The sequence below is a fragment of the Myotis yumanensis genome, unplaced genomic scaffold (genome assembly GCF_028538775.1).
Source record: "Myotis yumanensis isolate MYYU_CA2020_CCGP unplaced genomic scaffold, mMyoYum1.0.hap1 SCAF_11, whole genome shotgun sequence".
In the NCBI taxonomy this organism is placed as follows: Eukaryota; Metazoa; Chordata; class Mammalia; order Chiroptera; family Vespertilionidae; genus Myotis; species Myotis yumanensis.
This window is the reverse complement of record NW_027223762.1, coordinates 17,798,747-17,815,414: the sequence shown is the minus strand read 5'-3', so window position 1 is coordinate 17,815,414 and position 16,668 is coordinate 17,798,747. Positions and strand designations below refer to the sequence as shown.

Genomic DNA, 16,668 nt, shown 5'->3' with positions numbered 1-16,668 from the left:
AAACTTAGATTTTATTTTTAGAAACTCTAAATTTTACATTTAGAAGTATGAAAGAAAACCAGTGGTTAGAGTGGTAAAAACAGATTTTAATCAGGAGCTGTTATAAAAGGGGGAAAAGACCTCAGCATATAATTGGGCTCAATTCTGAATATAACAAGGAAAATGGGAATTTGTCACCTAGGAGGAGGGTGAGGTTTGGTGGGTGAAAGTTACCAAGAGGAAGTTACTTGACAGAAATTCTTTCTGAAGGCAAGCCAGGGTGATCAGACATCACCTGGAGGATGGTGGGTGATGAGGAATTTCATCAGAGATTGAGGGTGATGAGATTATGAAAATGGGGGATTCTTGCTAGACTGGCTTAGTGAAATTCTTGCTTAAATTAGGCAACGATGAACCTGGAAGTTCAAAGATTGGTTCTTGTTTAGCAGAGGGCTCAGAGGAGGACAATAGTTAACATGTAGCAAAATAGTCAATAATTATAAAAAACATATACATTAAAGCAATGAGGTACCCTTTTCTATTTATAAATATTTAAAAACCAACGAAAACACCTAATGGTAGGGGAGAAGTGTTAAATTTTACTCTCATGCTTTATTAGTGGTATTGGCAATTGGTCAGTATCTATCAAGAAACATAGTTATACTTTGATATAGTGATCCTACTTGTTGCAGTCTATCCCAGAGAAATAAACAAAAATTGCCTTAAAAGTCTAATATACATGAAGAACATCATTGGCAATTTGTATTGTAACTAAAGGCCCAGTGCACGAAATTCGTGCACTGGTTGGGTCCCTAGCGGCTGCCGGCTGCCGGCCAGGGCCTTTCTTTGTTCTGCACCACCCCCTGGTGGTCAGCGCACGTCATAGTGAGCGACAGAACTCCCGGTTGGTCAAACTCCCGAGAGGACACTTTGCATATTAGGCTTTTATATATATAGATGGTGAAAAATTATAATCTAAATGTCAAACTGTAGTGAAGTGAGTATTACTGGGAATGCTTTTGGCTACAAGTAAATCCTTTTAACAGTGACATAAAAACATAAAGAATTTTTCTCACATTCTGTTTGTGGGTAGTCCTTTTCTCTGACATTAGCTGTTGCAGTTGCTCAGTGAAGACAAAGAATCTAGGCTTTTTCTCTTCTTTTCTGCCATCCTTTACCCCCAATGTAGCGGCTTATTGTCTTCCTTCTTGTTACATTGTGATTACAAGATTGCTAAACAGTATTGTGTTCCAAGAACCTTCCCCTCCAGTGTATGCCAGAAACTGGATAGTACTGAACCCCATATATAATATATATTTTCCCATATATACATATACTTCACAGCCTCTTTTTGACATATTCGAATTGCCAGGATCACTACTCTTGTACTTTGGGGTCATTATTAAGTAAAATAAGGGTTATTTGAACACAAGCACTGTGATACCCCACAGTTGATCTGATAACCAAGTTGGCTGCTAAATGACTAACATGCAGGAGCTTATACAGTATGGATACACTAGACAAAGAGATGATTCATGTCTCGGGTGGGACAGTGTGAGATTTCATCATGCTACTGAGAATGCTGTGCAATTTAAAACTTAAGAATTGTTTATTTCTGGAATTTTTCATTTAATATTTTTGGACAACAGTTGACTTCAGGTAACTGAAACTGTTGAAAGCGAAACCATGGAGAAAGGGAGGCTATTGTAGTTACAGACATTAAGACCTCAGTAAAAGCAGATGAGCCTTCTTTATCAGTGAGTGATAAACTTTCCCAGAAGTAACCTTCTCCCCACCCGCAGCATTCATATATATCTCACTAGTACTCTGGTTTCTCTTCAGACTGTATAAATCTTTCACTAATGCCGGTGGTCTTGAAATAGCATCTAGAAGGGTTCAGGAATCTGGAGAAGCGCTATGTGTAAATTAATCGAGAGTCCAGAGAGGAAACATAATTTTGAAAGGCTTTTGAGGGCCAGAGGAGCTTGGCTAAAGACACCAAGTTCTTCTTTGTCTCAGGACCCCTTGCTCTTTATTAACACAATTTGTCCTAAGGCAAGGTAGATAGTTTACAGAATCCATTGTCAGATTGGGGAAAAACTGCCTACAGCTTTAGGTGTTTGGCCACTAGGAGGCAATAACGTAGATTAAGATGCCCTTAGTGTCTGGCAGCAAGCAATCATTTAATGCATCCTTTTCAGGTTTGATGAAATGCCCTCAGCCATCTCCAGATGATTCACCCTGCTGACATGCTGGAATTAGCTTCCGACATTTCACCTTATATTTCACTGGTTACATAGCTATGTGTGGACACACACAACCCAAGACAGCAAGCATTTGGCTTTCCAGATTCTATAGTGGGAAGTTACAAGGTGGAAGGGGGATGGGAATATGTATTTTGAATAGCTAGTACACAGAATCTGCCACAATGATTAAGTAAGAGTTATGGTAAATTTATTTGGAGATCTATAATAAACCCAATGAAAATGATGGTCATAAAAACAGTAATAACACAAAAACTGCATAACAAAATGTAAACTATAAAATTCTATACCATAATTCTATCTATGTAGAGAAATGGATTGAAAGGGAAATCAGAAGGAAAGAATTCAAAGGATAAAAATAGAAGCAAAAGTAGAGTGTATCTGAAAATCTGTGCATATTACTTTTTTTTGGATGATGTGGAGGAAGGGGCTGGTGTTTTCATACCAGGTTATAAGGTATGTGTGTAGCATTGTCAGGCCCCTTTTGCCAAAAAAAATTTTGCATTGCTGCCAGCCATATAAAGATATATCTGTAATTTATCTGTCTGTGAACATTGTTTTATATTTTTAACAGGTATGCTATGCATGATGCATCAGAGCTGCCTTTTTAAAAACTTGAAAAAAAAATTCCAACTTACAGGAAAGTTCCAAGAAGAGTATTAAAAAATCTTCACCCAACTTCAATTGTTAATATTTATTTTGTTTTATTTTTATTTTTAGAGAAAGGAAGGGGTGGGGGGGGGAGAGAGAGAGAGAGAGAGAAGGAGAGAGAGTGTTTAGCACAGTTTGGTTACATGGTAAGCTCTCAGTAAATGAATGGGTGGATTTTATTGCAGTATATTGGTTAGATTGTAAAAATTATTTTAAAGAATATCTACTAACTCTATGTGTGGTAGATGAGGATTTAACTATTTTGTCCCTTCTTGGCTCTACTTCCTATCCCCCAGTTATATAAAAACTAGTGGCCTGGTGCACAAATTCGTGCACATTGAAAGGAAATTAATTAGAAATATTTTAATATCGCTATTCACCCTTTCTCTGTAATAGAAGTGTCAACCAAATTCACCATTGACAATGACAGATTGAAACACATGCATGCGATTGGTGCCAGTGAGAACTTAAATGTATTGCGCATGCGTGAGTCAGTTTAGCCATATATATATATATATATATATATATATATATATATATAAATAAACTTGCTTAATTAGATCTGCTTTCTGATGTAGCTAAACTTTTTCCAGCTCAGTGAGCACCTCAACTTCTCTTTCAGGTAATTGTCAGCAACACAGCAGTAAATATCAATATGAAGCAGATTATTATTGTAGATCATGCAGGGAGAACAAAGGGTAAAATATTTAACTGCAGCAGTGTTTGACTATATTCTGCACAGTGAGAAAACCCAAAGTCATTTTCAAGGTCCACCATTTCTTACTTTTTAGTCAGGTCAAGTTTCTAAACTTTCTAAATCTCCATTTTCTGGCTAATGAAAAGAAAATAGGATTTCACCGAGTCTCCTGTCTACCTACTCCAGGACTTCTTGAGGATCAAATGAGATGAGGCATGGGAAAACGCTTCACAGACATTTTGTTAAAGTGTGAAATGTTTGCACCTGGCTATAAAGCAAGTCGTGTTTCTGGGCTGAAGAAATTGCAAGGAGGCTAGTCATTACTAGGGAGAAGCAGCCAGGTGTTGCTATGTGTCGTCATTACCTGGTGCCCACAGCGACCATTTCTGGGCTGGGCTGTGGGCCGCATTTTGCGCCATGGGGTCTCAGCAGTGTTGGCTCCAATGTGGTGGGCAGGGCCTTTGTCCCAGTTGGGGAAAGCCGAATGTTGCTTTGTGGGCGCCAGGTCTGCAGTGCCATTTCTCTGTGCACATCATGGCAACTCCTGCATTGAGCATCTGTCCCCTGATGGGTCAGTTCGTCATAGCGACCAGTCGGATGGTTGGATACTTAGCATATTAGCCTTTTATATATATAGATATTTAAAATTATTGTTTATATTTATGTAAACATACATAAATAATACCCATTGAGGAGCCAGCCAAATAGTATACTATGATTGTTTCTTTTCCTATGCAACTTTTGGTTTTCTTGCAGTTAATGATTACCTCCTTTTTTTCATGGCTTAATTTTCTTTGAGCATTGTTCTACTTTTGTTTCCATAAACTTCAGTAGACTTTATATACAAATTTATATGTGGTGAAAATTACCAAATAATTTTTTAGGCCCCTTATCCCCTTTTTTTAACTATTGATCTTATTTCTAGAGTTTTCTGCCTTGCTCTAATGTAGGCTACCTGCTATTTTGGCCTATGAGCCAGTTCTTAATTCAAAACTTTCTTTTGCTGCCCTCCATTGTTAGAACTCTTGTTTCCCAAATCCCATGTCTTCTTTTTAATTTGTCCTCTTAATGGCATTGTTGTCTCTTGAGTAAGAATATATGATGTATGGGAATGTATGTTTTGGACATTTATGTTCTAAAAATGATTGAATAAATAAGTAAAATTTATGATTGAAAGAAATGTTAGATAAATAAAAATGACACAAACTTTATAAGGAAATTTCAGGAAAGTCACTAGTTTGTTAAAAGATAAAGTTAACTATAGAGTTAGTACCGGAATAAGATATAGTTTTTGAGTTAAACATCAGTTCTTTACTTGGCTCTAGAGTTAAATAGGCATCCCACTGTATTTTATTTATATATTCATTGCTTTTGCCTATAATTTCTGGCTCTAGTAGCACACAACATAGGCTACCAATCCACATATATTTTATTCAGCATACATGTTTCATTCACTGGACTGTGAACTCTGTTTTATTCGTTTGTCACTACTTTAGCCCTAATGTCCCTAGATTTTGATGTGTGTATGCATAGTAGGGGAGGCTATGCTATTAACCTGGAAATGCCGGACCTTTGAAAAAGGTGTTATGATTGAACAGCTTAGGGCATTGGTGTGGAGACTGGTACTAGAGTGTTTATAAATTTAGATTTTGGCATTAGTGATTCATATTTTCATTCAATAGATGTTTTTCAAATGCCTACTTCATGCCAGGTCCTGTTCTAGGCACTGAGAAACAACAATGATTATAACAGATCCTACCCACATGAAGCTCAACTCAACAGTAATAAATAAATGCATTCTTAAAATGTTAGATGGTAATAAGAGCTGTGATAAAGTGTGATAAGTGGGATATGGAATGCTTGGGAGGGTAGAATGGGGAAGAAAGGCTCTACTGATAAGGTGCCATTTGGCCTGAGAAGATGAAATCTGAGGAAAGAGTGTTCCAGGCTACTACTAGTTGGTTTTCTCTGGCATGCAATCATTGCCTCTAGCTAGCCCTTTCTTCTAAAGACAACATCACCAAACTTGATATCAAACCTAAGCTCAGAATCACCTAGAGGACCTGTTAAAACACAGCTTTCATCTGTCAGCCCCACCCTCAGTTTCTGATTCAACAGGCCTGGAGTGGGGTCTGAAAATTTGCATTCCCACCAAGTACCCAGGTGGTGCTAATGCTGCTACTCTGGGACAACACTTGGAGAACCACTGACTTACACCATTGTGACACATTAGGTGGCCAGAAATAAAGCAAAAGGGTCTGTTAAGAGCAAGGAACATAGCTCTTTACCCCACAGAGGTATGAATCTTATATAGGCCCTCAAGCCGACTGACTAGTACACAGTAGCTTTTTTGATTCTCTCCCAGAATCCTTGTTTATAATTGTGTTTTTAGCTGTATCCTGATAAGAAAATAAAGTCCGCCATTTTCATCCAGTTCAATAGAGTGTTTGAGGGAATATTTAATACCTGCCACAGTCCAAATTGCTATAAGGAAGAATAAAGGAAGGACAAAACCAAATTCTTTCTCACAGTGCACTTCCAGTCTAGTTTGGGTATAAGAGCAGAACACATACGTATACAAAAAAGCTAAGATGAGACCTGGGAGTCTCCTATTACATGAGGCTTGGAGTTGCAAATTTCAAATGTTCACATTTATTCATTTAACAGTATTAACTGATTGCAATTTTAATTGGCATTTCTCTTGCATGTGCTTTTTCATATGTTTGAGCTTTTTGTATTTCCTTTCAATCAACATGTCCTTTGTTTTCCTATTGAGTTCCTGACCTTTTCCTTATTGATTTGTAGGTACTGTTAATATATTTAAAAAAGTAAACTTTTGTGATTTGTGATGACTGCTTTCCTATTTTTTGCACATTTGCTTAAAAATAATTCTTACTTTTTATGATAGTTGTTCAACAATTTTTTATTGCCATATGTAACTGTTTTATTTTTTTGAGTTTAAGTTTATTAGTCTTTTATGGCTTTGAGTTTTGTCTTATTTTCAGAAAGGCATCCCTAACCCTGAGATTATTAAAACAAAAACGAACTCTAACTTTTCTTCTCACTTTAGGGCTCCTTTAAAATTTTTTGACCCATTTGGCATTTGATTTGATGTGGGAAATAATTTTCAGATGGCTTCCCATCAACATTTATTGAATAATCCACATTTTCCCCAATCAGGTGCATATAGTGTCACCTTTAGCTTTTACTAAATTCCTGTATATACTTGGCTTTGTTTTGGGATTGTACCATGTGTGTCTCCATTTATAAATCACTACACTTTTTAAGTGACTTATAAAAGTTTAAGTTTTAAAATATTTTAAGGCTTTTAAATAATTTGTTTATTGTTGCTTTTTCATTTTTCCATATGTGAAAGGTTAACATGGGTGATGCGTGCAGACGGGCTAAATAGCCATCTCAGATGGTACTTAAGAAAAATTAAAAAATTGAATTTATTTAAGGAAAAGGATGACGGATGGAATAACCAAAGGGAAGGGGCTGCACAGGGGACATTGGGATGATGATGGCAGCACTCAAGACCTAGAGTTTCATCCTTGTATGCCAGTGATTCCCAAAGTGGGCGCTACCACCCCCTGGTGGGCGCTGCAGCGATCCAGGGGGGTGGTGATGGCCACAGGTGCATTTGTCTTAACTTTTTTTTGTTGTTTTTTTTAAAAAATATATTTTATTGATTTTTTACAGAGAGGAAGGGAGAGGGATAGAGAGTTAGAAACATCGATGAGAGAGAAACATCGATCAGCTGCCTCCTGCACACTCGCCACCGGGGATGTGCCCGCAACCCAGGTACATGCCCTTGACCGGAATCGAATCTGGGACCTTTCAGTCCACAGGCCGATGCTCTATCCACTGAGCCAAACCGGTTTCGGCTGTCTTAACTTTTTTTGTATTACCTTTCTATTCTGAGTTCAATAGTTTCATAATTTCAAACTTCAATGTTTCTAATTTACACCTTTCTTTACTATATTTTACGAAAAAGGTAGAAACATTAATACATATATCTTTTTGTTTAATTGCTATTAAAATTTAAAAAAAATTAATTTCTGGGGGCGCTGAGTAATATTTTTTCTGGAAAGGGGGCAGTAGGCCAAATAAGTTTGGGAACCACTGTTGTATGCAGTCACTGGCGGGCACCTCTTGTTGTCAGTGGGTCTGGGGGCTGGTGAGCTTGGAATGCTCATGGAATGCAATTGTGCAATCATGTGTCTTTAGGACAGTTTTAATTCCTTATATGGTCTGATTCCTGGTGTCCAACAAGTTTTTCCTGGCCTTTCTCCTGTGGGGGGAAGCTTACAAATGGCCTTTAATGATTGTGTTGCTCTATAGTCCTAACAATATGTACTTTAGAATCATTGTGTATGATGTTTTTAAATATATTTTTATTGATTTCAGAAAGGAAGGGAGAGGGAGAGATAGAAACATCAATGATTAGAGAGAATCTTTGATCAGCTGCCTCCTGCACGCCCCCTACTGAGGATCGAGCCCACAACTCAGGCATGTGTCCTTGACCGGAATTGAATCCAGGACCCGTCAGACTGAAGGCGGACGTTCTATCCACTGAACCAAACCAGCTGGGACTATGATGCTTTTAAAAAACACACTGTTGGTATTTTAATTGGGCTTGCATAATCTTTAAAGATTTATTTAGGGAGAAATAAAATCATTGTAATTCTTTTTAAGAACATGGCTTTGCTTCTCATTTGTTTCAGGCACTTTTTAGTGTACTATTTAAAATACTCTCTGCATAGCTCTTATTTTATTCTAATCATCTTACCATTTTTGTTATTATAAGTGGGATTGTTTCCTTTCATTATATCGTCTTACTAGTAGTTTTTATAGCAGCCCATGGGTTTCAATTGATTATTTTCTACATGTACCTACATTACTAAAATTCCTCTATTTTTATAATTGTTTATAATTAATTTTATTGGATTTTCCAGGTATCCACTCATATCATTTGCAATAATAGTAATTTAATTTGCTCTTCTCTATTTTTAAACTTATTTGTTTCTGAACTAATGACACTGGCTCCCACCTCCAGAACAAGGTAAAATATTTGTGGTGAAAAATGAACATCCTTGTTTTGTTTCTGATTATCTGTACTTCTAGGGTTTCTTAATTATTCATGATGCTGGTATTAAATTGTATTGTTTGTATCTTATCATAGCAAGGAAGTTGGCATAGTATTTGTTTCAAAATAAAAGATTTTAAATCTTATATTGACAGAAAAGTTGCAAGGACAAAACAAAGAATTATTTTTGTCCTGAACCATGTGAGGGCAAGTTGCTAGCCAGCCTGATGGTCCATAGCCTCCCACAAAATACTTTAGGGTTTATTTCCTATAAACAAGTACTGTTCTATGTAACCACATATAGCTATCAAAGTCAGGAAACGAACATTGACATATTAACTATCTCCAATCCTGCGACCCCATTCATGTTTTGCCAGTTGTCCCAGTGACTTCCTTTTATAGCCAAATCTAGTCCAGAATCATATATTAAGCCCCCTTTTTTTCTGGGAGTCAATGCCTTCCTATATACTTGCATACTTTGTGACAAATATGTAAAGGAAATGTTTTTTTCATCTAACTGTCCTATCTTCCAAAGGTTCTTTCCTCAACTGAGTTTTTTAAAAAAATTATTTGCTCTAAACTGAGTTTTATCTTTCTTTTCCCTACTCAGGCCCAGATTGCATTTCTTCAGGGTGAAAGGAAAGGCCAAGAAAATTTGAAGAAGGATCTTGTGAGGAGGATCAAAATGCTGGAGTATGCTCTTAAACAGGAAAGGTAATTCAGTAAAATGCAAGATAGTCTTCTCTTAAAATTTGGAATAATTTTCCTGCCGTTCTTAAGTCTAAATTTTAATATTTGATGCTTCTGAATTCAGGAAATGTTATTTGTAATAAATATTTATAATGGTTGTAATATGTTAATTTTATTTTGTTGTTAACATTTAATAATGACCAATAAACTGATTTATATGATTAAAAAATTTTTAGCAACAATTTTCCCATACCCTCTTCTTTCTTAAGAAACATGTACTTATTGAACTTTTAATACCCATTTCTTTATGGAATTGAAATAGTTTTTAGTTGTAAAGGAAATTCTATAATGCTTATAACTATTTTCTTATCATCTAATATTACTCAATTTGATGTATTTTCTTTGGAAAAAATTGCTCTGGCAGAGGAATCTTTTTATAGACTTTTTTGATATTTTGTTCCTTTGCTGTCAGCTATTGATATTTATCCATAAGCAAACCTTACCTTTTTAGTTTGCTAGTGTCTGAGATACTCAAATAACAAAACTTGGGTCATAAGTCAAGGATAATACGTCATAAATAAGAGTTTTGGAAATTTTCATATAAATTAGCTTTATTTGCTTTAGTGGATGATCGTCTTTGGATGTGTGTGTGAAACTCATGCATCAGTGGTGTGAAACCATTCTTTGTTTTGAGTACTTGATGGATATATTGAAATTCTCTATTTTGCTTTATTTTTGGTGATCACATTCTTTTCTCATTATTTTGAAGTTGATGTATGGGCTGTTTGCAAAACTACCATAAAATAACATTTAGCAGATAATATTTATGAATATCAAGAAATAAAACTTGCCGAAGCCGGTTTGGCTCAGTGGATAGAGCGTCGGCCTGCGGACTGAAGGGTCCCGGGTTCGATTCCGGTCAGGGGCATGTACCTGGCTTGCGGGCACATCCCCAGTGGGAGATGTGCGGGAGGCAGCTGATCGATGTTTCTCTCTCATCGATGTTTCTAACTCTCTATCTCTCTCCCTTCCTCTCTGTAAAAAATCAATAAAATATATTTTTTAAAAAAAAGAAATAAAACTTTATTGGAATTTGTGTTCAGTTTCATGTGGCATCTTTAAATGGCACAAGAGATTGACAACAGGTTGACTTCTTAGTGAAAAATAGGCAGTTCTTTTCCTTGAGAAGTTGATTGAAAACTGGATTGGGGAGATGGAAAAAAACACCCAGACTTTTAAAGGTAGTAATTTTGGAATAATTGAGACTTTATGCTATCTAAATTATAGGCATAAGTGAAGTGAGAAATAATAAAATGGACATTGTTTATTAACTACTATATTGCAGGCCCTGAGGCTTAAAAACCAAGTGACTAGATAGAGTTACAGTCAGGTAGAACTGTGCTTCAGATTGCTTAGGTCTGTCTGTTTATGAAGCCTGTACTCTTTACCAGAACATTACAGTATTTGTAAGATGAAAGTATTGAAATACACAGATATTACATAACCAAGAATATTGTGTGTGTGTCCGTGTCCCTTCTCATTAAACATATTAATCTGTGCATCCAGTTTAAGCACTTGTGCTGGACCTGAGTCTAAACATAGGTCATAGTCCTTGTCCTTACTGGCTTACAGTAACTGGAAACACACTTGGAAGCCACAAAGTGCGATGCAGTCTGATCGGTGCTATGGGAGAAATCTGTATGGGATACAGAGGGTCACAAAGAAGGGAGTGGATATTTCTGTCTGGAAGGTGGAAGTAGAAAGGAAGGTGTAATTAGAAGAGGTGAGGCTTGAACATCATAAAAAATAATGTGTTTGCCATCATAAAAAATAATGTGTTTGAACACTATAAAAAATAATAGACAAGGTTCAGGAAGTAGAGAGGGATATGTTTTACACAGAATAAAGCAGTTTGGTGTGTTCAGAAATTTATAATTACTGTGTATTGGAAGGAAGGACATTAATTGTGATTTGATAAGTGATCATGGAAAGCCTAACTAAGGAATTGAAACTTTTATCTTACATATAATAGGGAATATTGAAAATTTTCAAAAACTTTCTAAAATAATCTCAAACTAATAGAAGTTGCAGGACCTGTATACCATTTACCCAGATTCATCAATTTGACCACATTTCTGTATATTAACTGTCATCATGCACACTATACCATTGTTTTTCCTGAATCATTTCCTACTGAGTAAAAGACATTAAATCCCTTCTCTCCTAAATTCCTTCCTATATATTTTCTAAGAGCAAGGACAAAGTCCATATTCATATGTTCCAGTGATGATCTTCATAGCATTTTTTTTAACCAAATATTCTAATATGATCTTTATAGGTGTTTTTTTTTTTTTTTTTCTGGTCTAGAAATACATATTGCAGTTAGTTGTCATGCAATTGAAAGGTTTAAGCATGGAATAGTGTGAAATAGATTTTAGAAAGATCATTCTGATTTCATTTTGGGGGATGGACTGGAAAAATCTGTTAATATAGGCAGGAAGATTGTAATAGTTGAGGATGAGACACGATAGCATAGTAGCTGCAGAAGAGAGGAGGCATCAGCTGTGAAACATTTTAAATAGAGAATCTATATAATTTGGAAGACGATTGGGTATAGTAGATGAGGAAGATAACTTAAGAAAGATTCCTAGGGTTCTGGCAAGTGTGAGTTTTGGAACTTATCAATTGAATTTAAGGATAACAATTAAGAATTTTAAAAAGGATAAGAATTAAGGGTTTAAAAGCAAATATGGGAGGGACTTATGATTAGAAATGTACACATCAATATTGTGGGTAAAGTTATAGGAGTAGTTGAGACAAGAACAAATATTTTGGGAAGAGAATAGAACCTACAGTAGTCACAGAAATGGAAATGTTTGAAGAAAAGGCAGAGAAAGAAAAGCCAACAAAACAATGGTTGGAGAAGGAAGGAGAAAGTAGTATATTGGAAGCAAGGAAAGGGGAGTTTGACAATTTTAAGTGCCAAACACTCCAAGTACATTGTATACTGAAAATAGTCATTTGGATTTGCCAGTTAAGAGCTTGTTGGTATCCTTGCCAGAACAGCTTCAGTGAGGTAGCAGGAACATAAACCAGATCATAGGGGACTGAGGGGTGAGTAGGAAAGATAAAGTGGAAACAGATACAGTCGCATATTTTTCAAGTAGTTTGACTTTGGAGAATAGGAGAGAGAAAGACTGGCCTGGTCCAGGGAAGTTGTTTGTTTTGTTTTTGTGTGTGTGTGTGTGTTTTTTTAACGAATGGGATTTTCCTGGAAAAGAGTCCCTGATTTTGTATCTTTTGAAGTTCATGGAATCATCTGAGATTATTCCTGATATAATGGCACTATTGAAGTGTAATAAATTATTTCTTTGTGAATTAGACCTCTTAGATATTTTCATGTTCATTGGACTAGTTCAGGGGTCCTCAAACTACGGCCCGCGGGCCACATGCAAATACAAATATTGTATTTGTTCCTGTTTTGTTTTTTTACTTTAAAATAAGATATGTGCAGTGTGCATAGGAATTTGTTCATAGTTTTTTTTTTAAACTAGTCTGGCCCTCCAACGGTCTGAGGGACAGTGAACTGGCCCCCTGTTTAAAAAGTTTGAGGACCCCTGGACTAGTTTTTTAAAACACAGATATTATATCCCTGCTTGAAAGTATCTGGCTAATTTCAAAATTCTGCTTAGTAAAATCTTTTACATTCAGGCCCCTTGCTAGTCCTATACATATACATGCACACATCACACACATTCACACACACACATATACACACAGCTGTTTTTTGACTCACTTCACACACACACACACACACATACATACACACACATATTGAGGAACTTTTAGATGTTTCTTCTGACAGAAATGCCCTCTATCAGTTTATTTGGTGGGGAAACTGACGGTATTTTGAACTTTAGCTAAAATCTCATGTGTTATCTCCTTTTTGGTAGGTCTCCTTGATACCACCTTTGACAGAATTAGCTAATTCCTTATCTGAATTCCTCTGACAGTTGATATAATTCTGAGCTCTTACCCCACAGTATGCTATAGTTATTTATTTACATTTCTGTCTCTTAGGCATCTTCTTGCCTCCACCCTTATAATTGATTACAAGTTGCAGGTTGTTCCCAGCAGCCAATACAGTGCCTGGCGTGTTATAAGAATTCAGTACGTTTATTGGATATAATGAAATTATTTTTAAGGGAACCCAGCTTGTAAACACAGCATTTCTTTACTTATTTTGTCTTTGTCTAATTTTTTATGAAGTGTTAGTTCATAGTGTTTTATTATTTTTGTTGTATATATTGCATAGAATATTTTGTTTCATTTTTTGTAGCTCTGTTGCAGTTTTTCCTTAAGAATACTATAATGCAGTATTTTGTGTTTGAAAATGTTTTTCTTTATATGCATATAACAAAAATATATAAATTAATTCCATAAAATTTTATTGCTACTTCTACTCTTTGAGTCCTCAGCCAGTTATTTTCAATTCGTGTTGTGACTTCTAGGAGGTATTGTTACTTTGAGTCAATTTAATGGCTCTAAATCTTACCCTCTTATAATAACATTAATACAAAGACATTGAGGTAGACTAGGAAATGTTTAGTATGGTGAGGAAATCTTTGATTAAGAGAAGCATTGGGAGGCCGAAACTGGTTTGGCTCAGTGGATAGAGCGTTGGCCTGCGGACTGAAAGGTCCCAGGTTCGATTCCGGTCAAGGGCATGTACCTGGGTTGCGGGCACATCCCCAGTAGGAGATGTGCAGGAGGCAGCTGGTCGATGTTTCTGACTCTCTATCTCTCTCCCTTCCTCTCTGTAAAAAATCAATAAAATATATTTTAAAAAAAATAAAAAAAGAGAAGCATTGGGAGTAGAGAAAAAATGTTCTAAATTATTTGGGACAAAATATTTACTAAAAATATTTAAAAAGACATATATACATATGGTTAATTCTCCAAATAACACAAAGTAGTTTCCCTTCTGCATCAGTTCACTGATTTCCCTTCCCAAAGGAAATCATTTTAACTGATGTTTTATGTATCATGTATCCAGAAATATTCAGTGCATATGAAATATATATAACATACATATAAACCACATAAATACATAGTATTTTGTACTTTGCTTTTTTACTTAAGCTTAGAGATCAATCCATATTAGCAAACAAATATTTTTTTTCTTTTTAATGGATAGATATTATTACAAAACGTTATCTATGCAGAACATAAAGACTAATATAAAAAATAATGATGTACCCACCACCTACTCTAAGAAATAGAACATCAGCTGTCTATAATTTTTATAGTTTTCTTTAGATTCCCATCTATATAAAACATTGACTTTTCTGTTGTAACTGCAAAATAATCATTGTAAAATAATATGAATTCCAGTACTTCATATAGTTGAGCAAATAAATTTCATTTTCTTTATACTTTCCTTGAAATATAAAAAGCTTATAGTAAGTGCTCAATTAGTTTTTTATAAGGATAAAAATAACTTTCAAAAAAAGCTTTCAGAGTGGCTACATTATTCTTTTCTCTCTCTCTCTCTCTCTTTTTTTGTTTTGTTGCTGTTAATTCTCACCCAAAGATATTTTTCCATTGATTTTTTAGAGAGAGTGTAAGGGAGGAAGACAGAGAGAGAGAGAGAAACATCGACGTGAGAGAGACACATCGATTGGTTGCTTCCTGAACGCGCCCAGGGAGCCTGCAACCAAGGCATATGACCTTGACCAGAATCAAACTTGTGACTTTTCAGTCCGAGGGCCAATGCTATATCCACTGAGCCAAACTGTCTAGGGCTCGCTATGTTACTCTTTCATTACTTCTTTATTACTTAGCTTTTCAAATTGTTATTATTCCAGTCTCATTATATTGAATATTTATTGTAAAAGGCCTCAATATTTCAGGGAAGCAAACAAATTAAAATATACAAATAAATTAAGTAAGTATGGCCATTTTTAGTTAATCTTAAAATTTTTTACTTTATCTAGTTTATTTTTCTGGTTTCAGATGGTTAAATCTGAGATGGTTAAGTCAGATGAACCAGAAATAGTAACATTCATATAGCTTTTAAAAGAAGAGAAGACAAGAATTCCTGTTCACAGTTTTTCCTGAGTTCTTCCTGCAAAGAAAGGCAAAGGATACTTTGACTATTAAAAAAATTATTTATTTCTGCTGGAATATCTTATTCAATATTCATGATTTGGGCTGGTTCCCCCTCCGTCCTTTGGATTGTTCAATATAATGCATACTTAGAAAATCATAATTGCCTGACAAGATATAACGTATTATAGATGATTTTTCTTTTTAAAAAACTCGATTTTGAAAAGTCTTTTACAAGTTTATTTTACAATCCAAACTTTTCTGCTGCTTTTGATAATAAAATGCTCTGGCAGTTATCAAGAAAATTTGAATACAACAAAAGCTAGCATGTTAATATGGTTCATTAGTAAGTACAGAAAGAAGATGTATGGTTCCCAGTGTTAGTCCTTTATTTGTTATAATAGCATTTCATGGGCTAACAACAAAATAGTAATGGCAAATGCTTTTGTATTATGACTTTGACATCTTGGAAGGCTCTGGGCCTTTGAAAGTTACCTAGGTCTACTGCAAACTGATGACTACTCCTATTGCATATATAAAAGTTTACTTAAATATGTTTTAAGATGATTTGTATTTTCTCATTTCTTTGTTAGAGCCAAATACCACAAGTTGAAATATGGGACAGAATTGAATCAGGGAGATATGAAGCCTCCAAGCTATGATTCTGGTAAGCTAATTTTAAAGGAAGTTCAAGTGATTAAAAAGAAGTCAATATTGAGTATTTGTAGCTACAATATTTATAACTGCAAGTTGATTTCTAGTTATTTGCATGTTATTTTTTCTGACCTACTTATCTTTTGACACTAATCATGTAGTGGCATTTAGATTATTTTCCACCAGCTTCCTTCTTTTATCCCCTTCCCTTTACTTTTAGTTTCCCATTTTCTGCTTGTGTTCTACACTTACTGAAAGGATCAGAATTCATGGGGAAACATGCATCAACATAACTGATTCTTGCTGGGTCTTCCCAGTATTAATGGGAACTTTCAGATGTGCAGTACAAAGTACAGAATGCCCTTGAAATCCTGAGAGAAGGAGTAGGAACTATAGAGATAAAAGATTTCTTCTTTAAGTACAGGGGAATTCCTTGTCCAAAGAGCCTAATTCTTCAGTTTCAGGTGCAAAATTGTTTTGGACTTTGTCATCACAGCAGATTCTATAACTAAATCATCTTTTAACAGCTGAAACAT

General features: G+C 35.4%; 1 protein-coding gene across 2 annotated transcripts in view; it reads left to right on the top strand.

Moving 5' to 3' along the window:
* The window catches only part of STRN (striatin), a 90,863-nt gene that overhangs the window by 17,589 nt on the left and 56,606 nt on the right, over positions 1 to 16,668 (top strand). For both annotated transcript variants that reach the window (XM_070429011.1, XM_070429009.1), the window contains exons 2-3: positions 9,291 to 9,394; positions 16,072 to 16,145. In XM_070429011.1, coding sequence (XP_070285112.1) covers positions 9,291 to 9,394; positions 16,072 to 16,145 — 178 coding nt within the window. The remainder of the gene's footprint in view (positions 1 to 9,290; positions 9,395 to 16,071; positions 16,146 to 16,668) is intronic.